We start from the raw sequence: 23656 nt of genomic DNA, 5'->3' as shown, positions 1-23656 counted from the left end.
TGATTAGGTACTTGATAGAAAATTCCTCACGCAAAATCCATATTTGAAATTGCCAAGGGCTCCTTCGTAGGACATCTTCATTTTTTAACCAATGTAACTTAAACGGTTGAAGACTCTTTGTTGCCTCTCAATTTTATTTCATCAAGGTCGAACTTTATTCATCCGTGCAACTTCCTTCATCTTTGATCTTGCTACAAATATGCTCATCGGTGTGGCAACTAGATTCAAGAATTTTTTTTCCTGTTGTTGTTCATCTTTGCTCATCACTCCAACACTTGAGAATTGTTTGGTGGCGAGCAATTCTTCTTTGTGAAGTTTTTTTTGCCCACATTTTTCTTATTTGATTTTGAGTTCACTCGAAGAAACTTTCTTCTTGTTTTCTTTCCTCCTCAAAATAATTTTTTTCGTTCGCTTTTGCAACGAAACTAATTGCAACTTTTCAAATTTTTGATGAAAAACTTGGTCTGATAAATCAAAATTTCGAGACATGTTGTACTTTAATTAACTAGCTTTGATATCAAATGATGTGATCTTGCCTTCATAGGTGAAGTCGATACGCCGTGTTTCCGATCAAATTAAGGATACCCCAAATTAGGTAGACTTTGAATTAAAACTCAATTTAAATGATGCGAAAATCATAGATTAAAGGATAAAGTATTGGATGACGGATAATTGATGAATTTGAAATGTATGAATGTTTAGGGATGAAAGTAAGGGATTAAGTAATATAACATGAATCGATTAAGGACTAAGAAGAAACAATATTATAAAACAAAATTGGCATGAATCTTATAAGCCACTTAACAAACACAAGGTGGATTGGATAGAACGTGACCCATTATCTATATTGAGATAGGTCGAAAGCAAAAGTGAGACAAGCTCAACTTGTATTTCACTATGGAAAATGATAAATTCAACTTGTTACAAAATGAAATTTGATGGCCTATTTATAGGCTTGCATAAGATAGGTGAAAGGATGAAAATGATAAAACAAATACATGAATGAATTTGTTAAATTTGGGTAAATTTCCAATGATTGATCATTCAATGCATGAATGATTTGATGAAGGGTTGCTTTGGTGCTTCAATGAACTTGCTTGATTAATGAGTGAGCTTTGATTCTTCAGTGAACATACACGATGTACATTCATATATTTGGGACATGAATGAGTGTTCTTAGGCTCCAAATTCACTCATTTGGTTATCCATATATGTGTAGGAGATGAATAGTTGTCCTAGCCATGCATTTGAATGGTTGAATAGGTGAACGAATGAGTTGTCCTAACCAATTGAATTCCTCAATTTCTCCTTGCTGCAAACTTCCATATAACATACCTCTTGTTCATGTCAAGTGATTAGGCTCTTTCACCCATCAACCAAGTGGAAAATGAAGGAAATAACCAAACATGAGTGAATGGTCAACATTTCTCATAATGAAATTCAAGTATGCAGAGTCTTCAATAAAATGATCGTATCTCAAACTCTCGATATCTGTTTGATTTGATTCAAACGGTGTTAGAAAATTAAGAGATGGAGGAATACGATCCAAGAGATTTCAAGACCCAAATATGTCTGAATCCTATCAGAAAAATCATAAAATAATCTGACTGATGTTTGCTTTAATATTTGGACTTACAAATTGAACCATGATGTCAAAGGAAAAAGGGGGAAAAATGTAGAGTGAACTCAGCAGTAGCCGTGGATATTCTTATTCTATTTCTTTACTTTTATATTTTAAAACTAAAATATAAAAAAAGGGAAAGAATTAAAATAAAAGTTTTAAAAAACCTGTTTTAAATGAATTTAGTTTTCAAAATTTATTCTGAATGCCTTCTTGAAAATTTTATTGTAATTATTGTACTTTTAATATTTTTTTAGTTTGATCTTTAAAAATATAAAAAAATTAAAGTTTAGTCACTAGAAACTATGAATAATATTGTTAAGATCGATTTCAATTACTAATAATTCTAATGATTATCATAACTTTCACTTTATTTTACTAATTGATATCGTTATTTCTTAAAGGAATTTCAACTACAATATTTTATTAATGGGTAAACAACACATTTATCACTTAAACTATCAGTTCTATTTCGTTTTAGTATCTAAACTTTTATTTATTTCAAAATCAGACCTTACGTTTACTTTTTGTTTTGTATTGGTATCTCGTCGTTAAAAACTTAGCAGAACTGTTACAACATGTCAATTTTTAATAACTAAATTATATCATTCATCACTCAACTCTTTTATCTCTCCTATTTTGGTACTGAAGTTTATTTTTTTAAAATTTATTTACTTAACTTTCAAATTACTCATAATTTAATTATTCTAACTTTCATTTTTCTATCTTGATTATGTATTAATAAAATAATAATAAAAATTTAATGTCATAAAAATTATTAATAAATTAAATTAGAGTGATTAAAACACGAGTAATTTAAAAGTTAAGATGTTAAATTAAAAATATTTAAACTTTATTGACCAAAATAAGATTAAAATAATAATAAAGTGATGAATGATGTAATTTATCCATAGAAAAAATGAAACTGAAATAGATATGGGTGGAGTTATTTTCTTACCGACAAATATTGACTTGTTTGAGAAGGTTTCAATGAGATGATTCCTTTTAACAGCCGTTTGATATTCACTTTTCATCGGCTTTGAGTTTTGTGAACCACAAAAACCAACTAATCTTTCCTTTTATCCTATTTTCATTATAATATAATGTGATTTATAATATACAATTTTTTTATAATCATCCATATCTAATCTATTAATCGATTAATTCAGATCGGATACTACAGAGGCAATGACGACCTTCCCAACCCATTTGTTCTATTCACATTCGTCAGTATTCAAACCCCTTAAATTTTAATATTTTATATTGACAAATCCTTTGAATAATGTTTTGAAAGAAAAATTGATCGTGCATGAAAAATTATTTTTTCAATTAAAATATTTATTATAATTTTTATTAGAAGTCGTCTGAAATGCATAATAATTTTAAAAGTTGTCACGATTATAGGCGTCTAATGTCTTCTTCATACTTTATGCATGTAGGATGATATGAAAACTAATGGTATACCATAAATCATAGAATCATCTAAACTTTTTTAAAAAATCATTATAAAATTTCAACAATTTTTAATGGATATTGGGACAAATATCATGTTTGAAAAAAAGTAAATTTTCTATATCTTGTATGGTAAATATTTTTCAACACATTATTAAAACAATTTCACCTTGGATGTGATTTTAATGATAAAATATATATTATTATTAGTGATGAACCCACCCTCAAATTTTCTGAAATTTGATTTTTTTTCTTTTTTAGAACTTAAAGTTTTTTTTATTGATATATGTGTGTCCATCCTGAAATTTTATTGTGCACACACTGAAATTTTATTGTATTCATCTAGATATAAATAGTTTATATTATTAATACATGTGTGCCTACTCTAAAATTTTTCTAGATTCGCTTTTGATTATTATCTCTAGAGGTCCTGAATTCAAGCAACCACAACAGTTGCATTGTCAATAATTAAAAAATTTATGAGCAAATACTACTTTATAATCACTTCATATTATTAAAAAGAGGCTTAAGTATAAAATAAGTGCACAAACTATACCCTTTTTTTAATATGTGCCTAAAATATTTTTTTCGGCCCATCCAACTTCCCAAAATTATAAATGTTACCACTTTAGGCGCCTGACGTTACAAACGTTACCACTTTAGGTATCTGACATTACAAACGTTACCACTCTAGGTGCATCGGTGTAAAATACCATTAAAAACTCTCGTTAAGTGACACGTGTCACAATATGATAATTTTAAATTTTATTTAAAAAATTAAAAAATATTTTATTTGCAAAAAAAACCCCATTTTTTCTAACATACAAAAAAAACTCTTAAAATATCTTATTTTAGTCCAATTTACTCCAATTGCGGGTCATCTCCGGCTAGGGGTGAACAAAACTCGTCTCAACTCAAAAAATTGATGTTTTTTCAATTTCAAGTTATTTGAGTCGAGTTATTTGATTTATTCGAGTCAACTCGAATTATAAATTTGTTTTTCGAGTTAAAGTCAAGTAGAAATTTTGAATTTTTGAGTTTCTCGAAAAACCAAAAATATGACAAAGTATTTTGAAAGATTTACAATTTAGTCCATGATTTCATTATTTCTTCAATTCCTCCTTCATTTTAAGTCTATTTTTTACCAAATTTGAACCACATCCTCCTAAACTAGGCCTATAAACGAATCGAACATTCAACGAACCATTCGTTAACCGTTTGACGGGAAGTTCGTTTATTTATTAAACGAATGAACATGAACAAGATTTTGTGTTCGGTTAATTAAATATTGAACGAACACGAACATAGGGCTCATTCATTCATTTACGTTTGTGAACGTTCGATAATATGTTCGTTTATGTTTGATCATTTGTTCGTTACTTTCATTCGTTTATGTTCGTTCATTTATGTTTAACTCAATCTCTCTAGAACCATTTAAAATATTAAGGTCCTATACATTTTAATATGATACCCATTAATATTTTAAAATTCAATTAATTTTAAATACAAAAGAACCCAAAAAATTAAATACAAATTAACTATGAAGTTGCAACTTATACTAATGAATTTTATGTAATTATTGTTGTTGTGGTTTATGTTCATTTATGTTCGTTTTCGTTCGTTTACGATCATTTATTGTGTTTGTTTATGTTCGTTTACATTTATTTGTTTGTGTTCATTTATGGTCGTTTACATCCGTCCGTTTATGTTCGTTCATTTGTGCTTATTTATCATTTAAATGAACGAACATGAATGAACACGAACAAGCTACATTCCTTAATGAATGAACACGAACAAGATTTTTTTTGTTCGCTTATGTTCATGTTCGTTCATTTGTTCAGTTAAAGTTAAACGAACGAACATGAACATACCTCGTTCATGTTCGTTCGGTTCGTTTACAGGCATATCCTAAACCATAGTATAATTCATGTATATTTTCAATCCTTCTTTTTAATAACAAATTTTTTATTTTTCAATTTAGTCCTTCAATTTTTCATAATCTCCTTATTTATTCAATTAGTCGTTTATTTTAAGTCATTTTTACCAAATTTAAGCCACATATTCTTAAACCATAATAAAATACATGTGTACTTTCAATTCTTCTTTTTGATAACAATTTTTTATTTTTAAATTTAATCCTTCAATTTTTCATAACCTCCATATTCTTTCAATTTGTCATTTATTTTAAATTCATTTTTTTACTAAATTTAAACACATACTCATATACCATAATAAAATACTTTTGACATCTATTCGAAAAAATCGTTATAGATTGAACACTTATTTTATACTTAATCCTTAAAAAGAATAAAAAGATTGAAAACAATAAATATAAATGATTTTATATCAGACATGAGAGATGTTATTTCTGCTATATGATTAGGTGAATCAATGACATCGCTATCTCATTCTATTTCTTTTGACTTTCATATGCCCAACAGTAACAATTTTGAGTTTAATTATCCAAAGTACAATCTCAACCTTGAAAAGGTCAATACTGTTTCAAATGAGAACAATAATAAATGTGTTTTATTTTAAGATAATATTAAAAATTACTCTTTACAATTGATGTTGTGGTGTTTTATTTTATAATTATATTAAAAATGCTATTTTAAACTAAAATTTAAAAATATCCTTTACCTGAATACTAGAAAAATATATTCTTCACTTAAATTAACCGAATAAAAATGGAATAGTTATGTTGTACGGCAGTCTTAATATACAACTAAGTAAAGGTCTTATCGAAAATATAATTATTTTTTAATATTTTCGGTTAAAGATTACCTAAAACATTTTTTATTGAAAATATTATTTTTGATAACTAATTTCCGGTAGAACTCAATATTAACATTTTCGGTAGAAAAAATAATGTTTTAGGTAGCGCTTTACCGAAAATATTAAATATTTTAAGTAACACCCAATATTAACATTTTCAATAAAAAAAAATAATATTTTAAGTAAGATTTTATCGAAAATATTAAAAGAATGATAATATTTCTAGTAACATATTTCTTTAACTATATATTAAAGCCGACGTACCTCGTACATCTCGTAAAAATAAACTCTTTCAAATCCAAAAAATTTTCCGGGAAAACAAACAGTCAACGGAATTACTAAAAATTTGGAGCCCAAACAGAAACCAATGAAGGCAAAAAGAACAATGGCGCCCTTTTTGTTCATTTCACGGACAATTATGAGGGGATTTGGAGGGTGGCAACAAACGATAAAAACTAAATCTACCAGTGGTATTTTCGTCATTTCACAAGCCCGGAGTTAGGGTTTTGCATCCCGTTTTATAAAGCGGTATCTAGATCCGCCCTGCGTGTGGCGTTTCGTGTCTGTTTACTTTATTCCCCTCTGCTTTATTTTCCTTCATTTTTCCTCCCAAAACCTCCATTTTATTTGATCTATTTAACCTTATTTTCTCATCCAATCACCTTTTATTCTCACTACCCATTTCTATTCTTCGTCTTCCAAAACTTGGGTTGGTTTCAGATCTTCGGAATATGCAGTAAACATGTTGGATCAGAGTGAAAAGGTGAGTTTATCCGGTTCGTTCTTGAGCTTTGTCTTCACATTTCTCTTAGCTGATTCTCATTTTTTCCCCTTGTTTTGTTTTGCAGGAACAGAGTTCTGAGGATCAAAACAAGAATTACCCAGATTGTATTTCACCAGAAGAATCACCGGATCAAGCCATTGGCATTGAAACAAAGAAGAATTGTGCCGATTGTGGTACTTCCAAGACTCCTCTTTGGAGAGGAGGCCCAGCTGGTCCCAAAGTATGTTTTTCAAATCCATTTTAACGTTTATTTTCTCTTTGATTTGATCTGATTTGGCGTTTAATCTTCTTCTTTTTTCTGTTTGTTTTTACAGTCACTATGCAATGCGTGTGGGATCAGAAGCAGGAAAAAGAGGAGAGCAATTCCGGGATTAAACAAAGGAGAAGACAAGAGATCAAAGAAAGGAAACAACAAAAATTTCGGCGATAATTTGAAGCAAAGATTGCTTTATTTAGGGAGAGAAGTTCTGATACGAAGATCAAAGGATGAGAAGCAAATAAGCAAGCTGGGAGAGGAAGAACAAGCTGCAGTCCTTTTAATGGCGCTATCGTACGGCTCTGTTTATGCTTAATTTGTGGAATATTATTATATTTTAGAACAAAAATAATAGTTTCTGTGATGGGTATCTAACAATTTTCAAGTGTAATCTTTGGTTAATTTGTAGTTCTTTTTAGTGTTGACTAACTCTGTATTGGTAATCTGTGGAAGTTTTTACTCTGATTTTGTTAATCAAAATGTATTAGTAATTTGATATTTGTGTTATGAATGTATGGTAAAAGGGAAAATGAAATTTTCTGAGGCGCCAAACAGCATAAAGTGGAAATTACTTTTTTGGTGGGGATTCAAATCCATTTCCAAATATACGCTGAAGTGGAGAATTTGAATTTTAAAAGTTTTAATATAATAGTATTGGTTATTTTTATATTTATTCCAAATATGTGTTGTTTGAATTCCGTCTTTTATTATTGATATCATAATTAGGGATGAATCTGAGTCGGGTTGGGTTGGGGTTTTTAATCTACTCGACTCGAGAACAAGAGATCCTTCACCCGAGATCTGATCCGACTTGATCAAAATAAAGTTTCGCCTAATCCGAATCCGACCCGACATATAAATTAGAAACCCGACTTGACTCGAAATAATAAAAAATATTATTTTTATTCAATAAAAAAAGTGATTTAATTGAAAAATATATATAGAGAGGGGTATTATTATAATTATTTCTAAATATATAAGGTATAATTATATTTTTTTCGGGTCGGGTCGGATATTTTTCACTCTAAACCCAAACCTGACCCGAACTCAAAATTTTTTAAAAAAAACTTGACCCAATCGTGTCGAGTTGGGTCGGAATCCGTCGGGTTCGGGTCTCATGCCCATCCCTAATCATAATGGCTATAGGATTTATGAAATAAGAAAATACGAGAGAACAAAGATGAGTAGTTAGGTAAGTCAATCAAATGTGCTTGCTCAACCAATTTTTGAAGGTGTTTATGTACGGTTTGTGTTCGTTTAAATTTTTTGTATTATGTTTGTGTTCGTTTATTTATTGTTCACGAGCATGTTCATTTAATGTTTGTGAACGTGCTTGTTTATATGTTTAGAAATGTGTTCATTTAACATTTATGAAAATGTTCGTTTAGTGATCGTTATATGTTCAATTAGTGGTAAAATTATGCCATTAGTAGTTAAACTCTTTGAAATTAACAATTTAATTTTCAATTTTTATCATGTGTTCATTCTAGTCACTACCATCACCAATATTTAAAATGTAAAAAAAAAGACAAGAAAATTTATGTAAACGAATTTGTTCATGAACATAAGTAAACTAGTCGAAAAACGAGCTCATAAACGAGCTTGTTAATGAACATAAACGAACGAAACACACATTTGTTCGTGTTCGTTCGTTTATTAAATAAACATAATTTTTTTTGTTCATACTCGTTTATTTAGCTTAACAAACGAATATAAACTAATGTTATACGAACGATTCACAAAAAATTCACCGAACCCTATGTTCATTTACACCCCTATATCTAAGTTGTTCATCTTTATTTTCTCATATTTTCTTATTTCACGGGTTGTATATATGTGGGAGCATTCCTTTTTCATCTCCTATAGTCTTTTCTTCTCACTCCCTTTGGATATAATTAAAATTAGATTTAAAATTTGTCAAAAAAGTATTTATTTTACAAATATCCTATCTTCGAATATATTAAAATACAAATATTTGTATCTTCGAATATTAAAAAATACGTGCATCCAATTAAAGACACTTAAGAGACACGAGACGCTTAAAGAGTTGACTTATAAATTGGTTTGAAGTTTTTTTTTAAGATAGCGTAAGGTGATTATAAAATAGTATATGTTTAAAATCTTTTTAGTCATTAACAACATACGTACATTCATAAATATTTTTTTTAAACCCAGGAATATTAATGAGAATAATATTTTATTTAATCATTAAGACCATTTAATAACTTTAACTTGATTTGAACTTAAATATCGAAAGTTGATGACATTATAATTTAGGATAAAATACACAAATGGTCCCTCAATTATAGGACATTACTATTAAAAGTTACAAAATTATCATCTGACTATAAGATGTTGCTTTATTGAATTTTTCAACCATTAAAAATTACAAAACGATCACTCGACTATTCATATGTTTCAAATTTACCTTTTTCCATTAAAAAGTTGATTGTATAAGCTGAACGTTTACTCACTGACTGAGATATGATAGTCGTTTGAGATTCTAGGATCATATTTTATCATATCTCAGTCAGTAGTTTAACGTCCAACTCAGACTATTGTTAATTTTTTAACAAAAAAGGACAAGTTTGAAACATATGAATAGTCGGTGACCATTTTGTAACTTTTAATAATCGAATGATTCAAACATAGTATAATTAGATAATCATTTTATAACTTTTAATAATTATAAGACTCAACAAAACAACATCTTATAATTAATATATATTCATGTACTTTAAACTACAATTTATTAGATTGACGTGGTAATCCTATGTTGTGTACTTTGAGTGTAGGATACAACACTAATTCATAATTTGAAAGATCAGGCTCGATTGGGAATCATCGTTGATGAGATTAAGGCAATTTTGGCCCTATACGATATGCGTGTTAATTATTTATTCTAAGACGATATCAGATTTGTTATTTTAGGAACTACGATATTTGCTAAAGAACTTGAAATTCATCACGTTGAAGTGATGAGTTCTAAGAAAATATATTTTTTTATTAAAATTTTTCACCCCGACACAATAAAATATAATAAAAAAGTATATTTTATTAAAATTTATCATTTTGACGTGATAAATTTGAATAAAAAAAATATTATTTAAATAAATATATTATTTCAACGTGATGAGTTTCAAATCATTGTAATAAATACCGTAGATCTCTAAATAATTTATTTTGTGCTATATTAAGCTAAATAATTAGTCCGGCTACGATATCAGACCAATTTTGCCGAGATTAATGACCATGATTAGGGCTGAGGTTTGTTCCAATAAAGTTGACAGCCCAGACCTATAAACCATAATTCTAAGTTTTCAAATTTCAATAACGTCACTAAATTAAGATATTTTTATTGAAATAAAATTCAATTATAAAAAATTAAATTACACTAACGATCACCTAATTTTAGGATTCTTTCTCTTTGATCATTAAAATAAAATAAAAAATTTGGAGAGGAGGTAAAAAAATGGGATATGGATTTGAAGAACAATCGAGAAAAAGAATATGTATTATGTAGAATGTTAGAATAAATTAATAATTTTGTAAAAAGAAAATTAAATTGATTGAATGTGTGAAAGATTAAGGATAAAATATATAAATAGTCTTCAAACTTTTAAGCCGCTTATATTATGGTCCCTAACTTTTGAAACTTACAATACAACTATCAAACTTTTAGTTCGTTTTCATTTTGATCTATACCATTAATTCTGTTAGTTTTTGATGACGTATGACACTTATTAACTTTATGACGTGACAGCTTCTTCTTCCTCCTCCTCTTCTTTCTTTCTTCCTTTCTTCTTCTTTCTTTCTTTCTTCTTCCTTCCTTCTTCCTTCCTTCCTCTTCTTCTTCTTCTCACACACTCTTTCAATGAAATCTCAGATCTAAAACCTTGTTATGTCTTGAATTCTTTTTTTCTCTCATTTTTACAAGAAAATTCAGATTCTCTCTCTACTTTCTCGGGAAAAAATTTTTACCCTAAATTCACCCAAACACAGATGTATCCTACATAATTCTATCAATGCTTCAGTTGACATTCATTTGCTTAAACCATCACATTCATTGACAACAAGCCTCAAAGTTGGCATTACAGTTGTACTTTGTGCTATGTTAGGCCCAACTTTATTCAAGAATAGTATCAATGCCTCTTCTTCTGAAAGGGGTGCCACTGGTATCCCTACAGCCCATACGGTTAGACAACGAGTTGTCATACCATCTTGCATCCACTGTTGTTACTCGGCTCAGGGATTCTAACTTCCTCTAAAGAAAATCTGTCCCACACATCATGTAGGATTACAACATACTTCCGACCAAATCATTGCTGCTCGCCTGACTTTGTTTTCTTCTCCGACCAAATCGTTCTTTGAATTCAATGCACTCGCAATAGCATCTTGTAACTTTGTAACATTGAATTCCTTTGATACAGTCACCCAAATTACTTTATGGAATCTACTTTCTTTCAAAAGATCTTTAATCAACGTAAAAGGTATAAAACAAGTCCAACTACATGAATCTCTATAAATCTAGGTCTGGCATTTTCTAGGCACCAGTTACCTTAAATTTCATGCAGATTTAAGAATAAAAGCTCCAAAACTTGGCTAATCTCCTCCCCGTAACCACTACAATTTAGATTTCACATCTAAATCCACACATTAAGGTAACTAAAATCAATGGACAGAGAAAAAGAACTCATGAAATGACAAGGTTTTGGATCTAAGATTTCATTGAGATAGTGTGAGAGAAGAAGAAAGAGAAGAAGAAGAAGAAGAAGAAGAAGAAGAAGAAGAAGAAGAAGAAGAAAAGAAGAAGAAGAAAGAAGCTGCCACATCAGAAAGTTAACGACGTTAAGTGCCCCGTCAGTAAAAACTAACGAGAGGTAACGACATAACCAAAATGGAAACGAACTATAAGTTTGATGATTATATTATAAGTTTCAAAAGTTGGGTGACCATAACGAAAGCACACTAAAAGTTTGAGAATTATTTATATACTTTATCCAAAGATTAAACATGTTACTAATATAAATTTTAGGGTAAACTATACAGTTGATTACTTAACTATTTAGTCATTTTATTTTTGCCACCGATCTTTTAATTTGGTGTAGGACATCACTTAATTATTTAATTTGTTCAATAAGATTATTTGTCGTTAATATTTGATGACAATAATGATGTGACAGTTAAAAGAATTATTATATTTATACATTTAGTCCTTAATATTTACACATTATCTCAATTTGGTCCTAATTTAAATTAAGGACTAAATGTATAAATATTAAGAACTAAATGAATAAACATACAAATTCTTTTAACTACCACGTTAGCACTGCCATCAAATATTAACGAAAAGTGGGCTGATTGAACAAATTAAATAGTTAAGTGGTGTCCTACACCAAATTGAAAGATCAATGAAAAAAGTAAAAAGACTAAATAATTAAGTAGCCAACTGTATAATTTACCCTAAATTTTAAAACTTCAAAAGTCGGTCAAGGTGAATTGATTATTGGTAAAGGTGACTTGTTTATTGGCAAAATTAGAATTAATCGTATAATTTACTGACTAAGAAGTAATTTACCAGGAAATAAATAAAGTGAAGTACTTAAATAGTTACTAAATGAAATAATCTTCTTGGTCATTAAAATTTTGGAAGTTACAAAATAATAATTAAATTTATTGAACTATTATAAAATATTCATCAGATGTTATAAGTAATAGTGACACATTTCGATAACTTCGAGGATCATTTTATAATAATTGGATAAGTTTAATTATATTTTGTAATTTCCTAAACTTTGTTGGTTAAAAATACTATTTTTTATAATTTAGTGTCCATTCATGTATTTTACCAAAATAAATACGTGAATCGAACTTTATATTAAAAAATACAATGCTTGAGGAAATGATCACGTGCAGCGTCTTAATATACAGTTAAAAAAAGGCGTTATCAGTAAAAATTTACTGAAAAATTATTATTTCTATCGGTTTTGTTATTAATAGGCGTTTTACCGAATTTGTTAATAAAACATGTAAAGCGCTATCAGTTTTGTTATTTTTTTTCTACCGATTTTGTTATTGTTTGGTATTTTACTGAAAATATTAAAAAATATTAAAATTTTAAATAAAAATAATAATTTTTTAAATAATTTATTTTTACCAATTTTATTATTTAAATAATAATAAAATCAGTAACAATTTTTTTTAATCGTATATTAAAGTTTCGCACGGTAAAACTCCCCGCTTGAGTTAAATAATTTCAAAAATTTTCCAGCTCTTTCTAAGCTGTCCTGTTCGAACACTAATCCAGCGCGTTTCTTTTTCACTGCTAATATCGCTTTCGATTCGCTTTCGTTGTTTCGATCCTTCTCCTTCGAAATTCCAGATTTTCATGGCGTTGAACAAGAGCTACAATCCGCTCTTCGTCTTCAACCTCGCACTCATTCTCACTCTTCTACCCTTCTCTTCATCTCAAACCGTCGACGTTGCTCCATCACCCCGCCGATTCTTGCAATGGGGTCTACTTATCGCTTACAGCTCCGGAACCAAGCTAAACCCACGGATCCCAAGCACCAGCCGTACAGATTCGAGTCCGTTTTAAAAGTGCTGAACAACGGCGACGAGAAGCTTAAATCGTGGAAGGTCTTTGTTGGGTTTCGAAACGATGAGTACTTGGTTTCGGCTTCGAACGCGGTTTTGGCCGATGGGACGAGTTTGCCTGCCAATGTTGGGAACGGTACCGTTTTTGCTGGGTACCCGATGACCGATCTGAAAACGGCGATTGAGACTGCCGGTGATTTGAATCAGATTCAAGTTCAAGTTAAGCTTCTTGGGACTCAGTTTGGAGTGAAGCCTCCTAATGTACCTTTGCCTGAAACTATTCAGCTTGCTAATGATGTTCATTTGTCCTAAGCCTTCTATGCAAGGTAAAAAATGGGTAATTTTGTTTTTATATTTTATATGTATGTTTGATTGTTGTGTCCTGCATGGATTTTTTTGGATTTGGTCAAATTTCAATGTTTGGTTTGGATCCATAGATCATCATATATAAAAGAGTAGAAATGTTTGGTGTTTTTATGATTTCTGATTTGATTGAAGTGATCATTTGTTTAGAATCTGAACATTTGTCAATAGAATAGGCACCTTATTTTTAGGGTCTGAATCTCTTCTACTAGGGTTTTTTTCTGTTGTTGCAATGAAAATCATATTTTGTTTAAGATTTTATCAGGATTAGCCTCTTATCCGGTTTTTTTTCGATGTTAGTTACTGTTTCTTAACCAGGTTTGAATGGAAATGGAAGCTTTTTGATCTTGTTTCAAGTTCTTATGGCTCTTAATTGCTGATCGTCAATGTCGGATCATAACTTTGAGCATTAGTTTAGTTATCTTGAGTCTTGACCATGGTTGAATAGATATGGAAACTCTTTTGATCTTGTTTTCAAGTTCTTATGGCTGCAATTTTGACTGATTGTTGTTGTTGGATCACAACTTTGAGCATTAGTTTAGTTTAGTATAGTTTTCTGGACCATGTTTAATAGATATGGAAACTCTTTGATCTCGTTTCAAGTTTTCATGGCTGCTATTTAGACTGATTATTGTTGCCGGATCACAATTTCCGGCATTAGTCTAGTTGTTGTTTCATCTTGTTTCCAATTTTTTTATGAATTTTCTTTGGATATCCTGTTTGTGTATTGATGGACATATATTTTCTGTTGCTGGTTCTTCCAGGTAAAAGTGAGATGCAAGTTTGTTGCACCAAAGATCCAAAATTCAAAGCAAATGTTACGGTAGACGATGAGTTCCTACCTCGGCAAGCGGTGATCTCAGTATTATGTATGATGTGACGAGGACATGATACAAATTACTGGGCCAGGTTACTATCTCAACCATAACCCCCTTGGGCGACTCGATAATTGGAAATTGAGTTTGATTGGATGAGGGATGAATTTATATATATAATGAAAGGGGCTTATCCATATGTTGTCGATTCAACGGACTGCTTATTTGGTCCGCAAGGGCAGTACTATAGGGATCTGGATTTTGCTAATGTGTTAAATTGTGAGAGGAGGCCAACGATTATTGACCTGCCTCCGACAAAGGCCAATGATATACAATCCTTGGGCTGATCCTGAATTGTTGCCGGAACGGTACGTCTTGCCACTAACAATGGACCCTAGCAAGTCAGTTCAGTATTCCAGATGCAGGTCTTTAAAATGCCACCGGACCTCAACCGTTCTGAGATCTCTCCTCCTCAGAATTGGAAGATCAACGGCATTGAACCCTGATTACAAATGTGGTCCTCCGGTCCGTGTAAGTCCCAGCCAATTCCCCGATCCTAGTGGGTTGCCATCAATACGACCGTAGTTGCTAGCTGGCAGGTGGTTTGCAATATTACACAGCCGAAGAATGAAAGCCCAAGTGCTGCGTATCCTTTCCGCATACTTCAACGAATCAGTCATCCCATGCCCGACTTGCGCATGTGGGTGCCCTAGCAACACTGGCAACACTTGTAGAACTAATGCAACGGCTGTTCTTGTTCCACCGGAGGCACTTCTTGTTCCATTTGAGAACCGAACTGCTATAACCAGGGCATGGGCCGATCTTAAACACCTAACAGTGCCGAATCCTATGCCGTGGTGACAACTGCGAGTCAACATAAACTGGCATGTTTACTTGGACTTCTCTCGAGGATGGAGTGCTAGGATCACAATCTTCAACTGGGACGAAATCGCCTTCCCAGATTGGTTTGCTGCGGTACAATTGGATAAAGCAACCCCGGTTTCAAAAGATGTATTCCTTCAATGGAACTGCCTGGAATTGGATGGTGTTACAATACTATATTCATGCAAGGACTTCCCGGATTAAACTATAGTTGCAGAAACCGACGGAGCGAACCCGGAGAGAGATCCTAGGGTGCCCGGAAAACAACAATCGGTTATCTCATTCACCAAGAAAATTACCCCTTCCATTAACATTGCTGCGAGGGATGGATTCCCCTCGAAAGTGTTCTTCAACGGCGAGGAGTTGCACTCCCTTTGATGTTTCCGACAAACGGCGGTCATCGGAAGGGTTCGACGGCGGTAATCTCAATCTTCCTAGCTGTTCTTGTGTTCATCTTGGTTTCAACAATAGAGAAATTAACCATTACTTGGTTTTTAGTTGTCCTTTTCTGCTGCTTCTTCTCTTTTGTTCATGTATGAATAGCTTGGACAACACGTGGATTTACATATAGGGCAATGTGGGTAAATTTTCCCCGGCTGATTTTTTTTTTGGTATTATGTAATTATTTACAACCGAATTTTTAATCTTTCTTGTTTAATTAATAATATTATTTTTATATAATTATATAATATGATCTATCGATTGATTAGTCTAAATTGAATATTATAGTAGTCTATCTTCTCAAGTATATTTTGCTTAAAACTGACAATTAATTATTTAATTAATATTATTTAAAATTGAAAATCAATTTAAAATTTAAATAATTAAGAAATAAATGATAGTGAATAAAATATATTTTTTAAAAATTTGAGTTTATAAAGAATTTGGTTTAATTAATTACATTTGCAGTGTTGAGTTTAAAATAGATTTTCTTTTATAAAATTCGTTTAAATTTTTTGCATGCTTTTGGGTTTTTTATAATATAGATAAGACTTATATATCATGCTTATGGTGTTCATTTTGGATACGGATGTTATCCTATTGAAATTTCAGATATCCGAAAAATTTTAGATTATTAAAATTGTAATCAAAAAAACCGTATTTTGAATATCCGAATCTAATCTGAATAAAAATTTTAATTATAAAAAATAAAAATAAAATTAATAATTTATAAATTTATACAACATATTAAATACCTTTATTATATTATTAAAATATATTTAAATAAATCTAAAACAAATTTTTAATAAAAAATAATAAATATTTACCAAAAATATTTATCAACCCACGTATACTTAGCAACCACAAGAAGAAAGTAAAGAAATATTAAAATTATTTGGAAAAATTAAAATTAAAAGCAGATTAAGGCTGCAAGGCAAAACAAAGGCTGGACTAGATCGAATTTTTTTACACACTTCTATGCTTACGTATATACATCTTATTAATATGATTATCCAAACCCAAATCTTTAGAAAGAATATTATTTTTTTAGAATTATATTACTAAACTCAATATTTTTAAAATCGGACCGAACATTGAACCGGTGAAAGTACTGATTCATTGGTTCAACCGCGGTTAAATCGGATTTTATATAGAATAATATTTTTTTAATTTTACATAATAATCAAAGTAATATATATATGTAACATTTTTTTTAAGTTTACAATATTAAAAGGTATAAAAATATCACAAGTCATACATATATAAATTAAAACCATAAAATCAAGTGAAACAAATGATTCAAATCAACTACAACATAATATTTAAGGTAAAACATTAAATAATAATATAATTATATAATAAAAAATAAAATTGGGGCTTAAAAAATCATAACAAATGATGTCATTTAGTTTAATTTTTTTTTTTTAAAAATAATCTCACATGGCTAAGAAACATAGAAGCATCCCAAAAGTTTAAAGAGTAAAAAATATGAGAACAAAATCCACATGGCTAAGAAACATATAAGAGCATCCCAACTTACTTCTATAAATAATAGAATAATTTGACATTCAAAATCATACATATTTTTGTGAGCACAAAGCGAACTATTCTTTCGCTTCAATTGAGCTCAAATTTTAGGCTTCAATCGAACTTCTAAATTTTTTTGAGTTCGAGCCTTTTCGAGTTCAAGTTTTAATATTATATTTCGAGTTCGAGTTGAACTTGATAAATTTTAGCTCGTGATTTTTTGAGTTGAGTTGAACTTACTTTTAAAGTTTTTGAGCTCGAGTCGAGCTCAGCAATACTCGAATTTGACTTGGCTCGTTGAACAAACCGTCGTTTGGCTTAATTTTTTTAAAAGAAAAAAAGTGAACCGGCGGTTTAAACCGTTGTCGATTTTCAACCGGTTCTATCGTTTTCAGCTGGTTCATTGTCAGGCCGGTTTTGTGAGGTAACCGGACCGGACAGATCACCGATTCACAGTTCAACCGGTTGAACCAACCGTTCCGGTACGATTTTGATAACCATGCTAAAACTATTTGATGAGTTGGTATTTTTAAGGTTACATAACATAAATTCATTCAATTATTCATTTCTTTCAAGAATTGTGTCATGGATGTTAAAACATGCCAAATTAGTCACCTTGAATTTCAACTAAAATACCTAATTGTGACAAATAATTAAAAATGAGCGGTACTATTTTGATATTAATCTTTAAAAATAATATATTGAGTAAAAATTCCGAAGAAGGGGAGGACCGTTTCCACAATTTAGGAATACTTAATGGTAAGTTTGTAAAAAAGCAAATAAAATAAAATAAAGTAAACAACGTGTTTATAAAAAAGCTGAACGCCTGCATGACTCTTATACCCGAAGTTCGGTGGAGAGTCTCTGCCCTATATTTTCTTCCTCTTCCTTCTCTCTTTTAATTTCTTCGCTTTTAGGGGTTTTTTTGACAATTAAACTACCAGTTTATGACTCTTTAGGGACTTGATTCAATAAATTCACAATCCGCAACTACTTGGATCGAAACTCTAACGAGGGGAAAACGTAGCGTTCTTTTCTCAACAAAAAGGGGGAAATGGAGTCAAGGTCTTGGAGATCTCGATTTTCCAATTCTCTTCTTCGTCTTCCTCTAGGCGTCATCAACCCCGATCTGGTTTGTATTTTTCTTGTATTTGGGGGAAAATAAGGAATTAAATGATTTTTTCGGAATTTTTTTATCAATTTTGATTTTGTTGTGTTTTAGATCGTTTCTGGGAGGAGGATATGAAGAATTTGATGGAGGAGGATTTCAAGGCGGAGTTTTTATGTCCTTTCTGCGCTGAGGATTTCGATATTGTTGGACTTTGTTGTCACATGGACGAGGAGCATCCCCTTGAAGTGAAAAATGGGGTAACCTTTTCCTACTTTCTCATGAGAGTTTATTTCTATTGATTAAATTTGTTTTTTCTCTTACTGAATTTGTCAGGAATCAATATGAACTATTTTTAGGTAGTTTGCATGTTGATGGAGGAGTATTTTTTAACTTTATACAAGTAATAGAAATGCGTATGTTGTTCATAATTGGGAAAAACGAATTGAAATGGGAATGGGTTTACAGCTGAGTTGATGTTGATGTTGTTGTTCATAATTTTGCTGATTATGTGTCTTTCATTGTGAATTTTACTGCTGCTAGAGCTACAGATGTTGCTTGCTATATCATTCTCATTTCTGGTGATTATGTGTCTTTCATTGTGAATTTTACTGCTGCTAGAGCTACAGATGTTGCTTGCTATATCATTCTCATTTCTGGTGTATAACGTGAAGCTGCTTAGGTTTAAACTCTAAAATCAATTGGATGAATTATGTGATTCTTCTTGCATTTGTACTTTCTTTGTTTTTTCACTTCGAAACTAAATGTGCTTTTGGTCTCTTAGACACTACATTGCTTGAGAGTTAAATTTGAATTTTTCTTTATGGGCGTTTGGTGGAATGTTACCTTTTCAGGTGTGCCCAGTTTGCGTGAAGAGGGTAGGGATGGTATTGTTAGCCACATTACCATGCAACATGGGAATTTTCTTAAGATATCCTTTTTAATATGCTTTGTCTGGGTTTAATTCGTTTTGACGTCAAGGCTGTTATATAATATGTGCTACTCTAAGAATGCTACCACTTCAATTTGATTTGATGTTTACCATGGTGTTTAACGACATTTTCCATGGCGATGCAATGCATGCAAAACTTGAATACATTTTGGCTCACAATTGCCAAGCTTATATTTTGGCTACGTAAAAGCCTCTTCTTTTTTATAGTTTGATTTTTTTGGTATGTTTAACACTCTTTGTTTGTTTGTGAGTTGGAATGTCTTGATGAAAGGTTCAGGTTATTCCTTGACTGGATTTACGTACAGCGCAGGCGAAGTTTACGAAAGGGTGGATCGAATTTGAAATTTTCTATGTTGAGAAAAACTACGAGAAGGAAACTTGCATGACCTTCTTGGGGGATCTTCGTGCAGTGTTTCTTCCTCCAATGTTGAAGCCGATCCATTATTGTCATCCTTTATGTTCAATCCACCCACAGCCGATGAGCCTTTATGTTTTTCAGTCTCTTTCAATTGCTGAACCAAGCACAGAGAAGGAAAGCTCAGATAAAGAATCTCTAGAAAGGTAAAATTACTGTCATTTATTCTTGTGATACGAGTCATTTTGTTTCTTTATCTGGTCCTGTAAAAACGACATAGCTGTTGGTAGTCCACTATGCCCTCGATATATGAATGACTTTGAGCAAGTAGCCAATGTTATGAATGTTGTGGCTTAGGCAAAAATTACTTTGCTTTTATAATTGGTCTCGCTGGCCCATAGGTAGATACGAGTACTTCAGTCTTACTAAGGTTGTTTGATTGTACTCGTACTTCCCTTGTTGGAAAGGCCTATGAAGGCAGCATTGTCGTTGATTGAGGAAATTTAAACAGCGGTGGATGTTCAGGGTTTGCATGCATTTCACTTTCCTGTCGATACATACTTGTGTTTCTAACAAATAGTTTATCATGACAGAAAACCTCAACAGCCACTGTCGGACAAGGAGCACGAGGAGAAGACTAGAAGGTGAATTCGTCCGAGGACTTTTGATATCGACTATACTCGAGAATTTTTAAGTTAATGAGGTATTTTAGTCTGGGAAAATATAATAATAGGTCTGAGATTAAAGCATGAAGAGGAAGATGTTCACTCTACCTCAGAATAGCAATCGGTTGGTTAAAGATCGAACAACACTTTGTATTCCTATTGGACGTAGGGCTTTTGTGCATTATGGAAAGATGGAATGACTTTTATCCTATATATATATGTATGCATGCTTGGAATTAGTTGCTTTATTAAGTATCTATTTTCGAAATAATTATATTTAAAATTTCAGTCTTTGTAGTTAGTGTTCAATAACAAATGAATTCACATGGCCACCTCTGCAGAAAAAAACATTGTTTCGAAGTTAGTTTAGCATTATTTTTTTGAGACATATACGAAAATGGATTAAGAATAAAAAGAAGTATATTGAAAATAATAAAAGTTCAGAAATGCGAGAATAATAACATTCATCTGATAAAGAAATGGTTGTTTGAAGTTTGTTTTGGAGTTTCATGGCACAAGATTTACCTGTAAATTGAAGATGTGGATAATAAAAGATGGCAATATAACCCAAGTCAGATGAGTTCCGGTCCGACACGATATCGGATTTTTTTTTTAAAAAAAAAATTAGATTCGGGTCGAGTCATATTTTTTAAGGGGTGAGATTAAGTCGGTTTCGGGTGGAGGGTAAAAATTTCGACCCGACTCGAGAATAATAATACAGTTTTCTTAATTTTTTATTATTTTAATTAAGTCCTTATTTATATCATGTTGGGTTGGATTTATTTTCTAAAAATTCGAATCAGGTCGAAGTCTGGTGGAAGGTATATATTTTTCGTGTCGAGTCGGGTGGAGGGTATAAAATTTTTGGGTCGGGTCGAGTTCGGGTGGATGGTGTATATTTTCGAGTCGGGTTTGATTGACAAAAAAAGACCTTAACCCGACCCGTTGCAATATCTAGATAATAGTCCCACATCCCACATTTGGAAGGCATAGTTTATTGGGCTAATTTTTACCCGAAACGTTGCACTAAAGCTTGGGGTGAAAAGGTTGGGCCTGGCGCACCCCACCCAATCTCAGTTTAAGTTGCTTCTTAAGTTGTTTGCTACTTTTCTATAACTTTACTAAATAATGAAAAGATATATGATGATTTTTCCTAATTATACTTGTAACTAGGTCTTTTATTAGTACTATTGTTTAATATTTCAAATCTATTAAATTATTTTGTATTATTTTTTTGCATTTTAATTTGTTTTACAAAATAAGTATTGATAAAATAATGTATGTGATTAATTATTTGACCCAATAGGCTAACGCAAACATTAATTTGTAATCTACGACATTTGCTACAAGTGTAGGGCTGTAGGGAAACCTCGGTGACAAGTTTACCCAGATAATATTTTTTAATGGACCTAGGTTTGTGGGTCCTGTCCGACCTAATTATTTAATATTTTTTCGAACTCGTCATGCCCACACGATGAATTACTTTAATATATATATATATTGAAATTAAAATAATATAATAATTATAAATTTTATTTTTTAAATCATAGAACTTGTCATGTGGCGTGACGAGTTTCGTTTAAATTTAAAAATTATAGTCTTTAACTAAATGTTAGACAATGAGCAGATTTTTTTTTGTTGAAAATTTCATTGGACCTCTTCATGTGGGGATAACGAGTTCCAACAGGCTTTTACTAATTAAAAATTATTTTATTTATTTTGTAAACATTTTCATGTTCATATCATTTAAAAAAATCATGTTCATCCTTTAAAATTTATTCATCGCCAGGAATGATTTTTTTATAAATAAATATTTTCATATTCATATCTTTTAAAAAATTCCTAAATAATAGTTAAAAATAAATATTAAGATTTGACAAATTTAATAATTTTATTTATCTTGTAAATATTTTATCACGAGTTAATATTTCAAATTTATTTTACTAAATACAATCACTAATAATAATAATAAAGTTTGCATATATTTTCTTAATTCTTGACATTGTCGAGGAATGGTTGACTTTGATTTTCATCTTCGGGTGATAATGATAGAGTATTTAAGGTATTTCACGCCATCATTAGCGTCATTGACTCAAAATGTACACCAAAATCACTAGATGATTGAGCATATAGAAAGTGATCCCATGGACTCGCAGCTTCTGTCGAAGGTGGTTGAAAGGGTGGCATTACATCCCATTTCGAATGGCTCTCCATTGAAGCATGATATGGAGGATATACACCATAACTTGCTTGGGATGCGAAATAATCCGTAGAAGCACAAGAAGAAGATGTTGATGCTACTGATGATTTATTGGCGTTTGCATATTTTGCCTTCATTTCGTTTCATTTGGTCCTATCTCCCGACGTTGTTAAATATGATTTCCTAATTGTTTCATAATTTTGGAGGTAGGGAGATATTGTGAAATTAAGATCATCTGGTACAAACTCAGAACTAATAGATACATATAAATGCCTCTCATTTCATTGTTGTATGTATGCAACATGCTTCCCAATATGAACATAGGGTCTCATGCTAACTAACTTTCCATGCTTGGAAACCCTAGTGGCCTCACTTATAACTATGTGAGCTTGGGTGAGGTTAACAATAGCGGTGGAACCATAGCCGGTGTTAGTAATGACATGATGATGGTGTTTTTGCATAACAACGATGGCGATAATGAAGAGATAATTGACAATGTTGCAATAATAACAACATCAGAAGTGACCGGCATGACATCGGACACGGTGTAGAATAAATATGTGATTCATTATTAATTTTCTAGTTATTTAGTTTTTTATTATCTCAAGGTATTTAACTTTTTTTTCTTTCTAAATAAATGCATTGTTAGACTGTTTAGTTTGTGTGAAAGATATTTTCAATTAGCTAAAAATAACCCCCAAGACAATGGGAGTAGAGAGTAAATCTCACCACTCATTTTTCAAGCAAAACCCAAAATTTTAGGTCGAAACCAAAGATCAACGCCGTTCAAGCCCAACTATTCACCGCCGGTGTGTTCTTACGTGGTACGGAGTGGGTCGAGACATCCGGGGTGCCTTATTGCT

General features: G+C 31.2%; 1 protein-coding gene and 2 pseudogenes across 1 annotated transcript; all 3 read left to right on the top strand.

Moving 5' to 3' along the window:
* Positions 1-6412: 6412 nt before the first annotated feature.
* LOC120155818 (GATA transcription factor 15-like) lies at positions 6413-7338 on the top strand. Its single transcript, XM_039167283.1, has 3 exons — positions 6413-6611; positions 6697-6852; positions 6947-7338. The coding sequence occupies exons 1-3, from the start codon at positions 6591-6593 to the stop codon at positions 7202-7204; spliced, it is 435 nt and encodes a 144-aa protein (XP_039023214.1). The 5' UTR covers positions 6413-6590; the 3' UTR covers positions 7205-7338.
* A 5880-nt stretch (positions 7339-13218) lies between these two features.
* LOC120155820 lies at positions 13219-16130 on the top strand (annotated as a pseudogene).
* A 2219-nt stretch (positions 16131-18349) lies between these two features.
* On the top strand, positions 18350-20804 carry LOC120155843 (annotated as a pseudogene).
* Positions 20805-23656: the final 2852 nt, after the last annotated feature.

The sequence above is a fragment of the Hibiscus syriacus genome, unplaced genomic scaffold (genome assembly GCF_006381635.1).
Source record: "Hibiscus syriacus cultivar Baekdansim isolate YM2019G1 unplaced genomic scaffold, ASM638163v2 tig00111208_pilon, whole genome shotgun sequence".
Lineage (NCBI taxonomy): Eukaryota > Viridiplantae > Streptophyta > Magnoliopsida > Malvales > Malvaceae > Hibiscus > Hibiscus syriacus.
The sequence above is the reverse complement of the archived record's forward strand: the minus strand, read 5'-3'. Positions and strand labels throughout refer to the sequence as shown.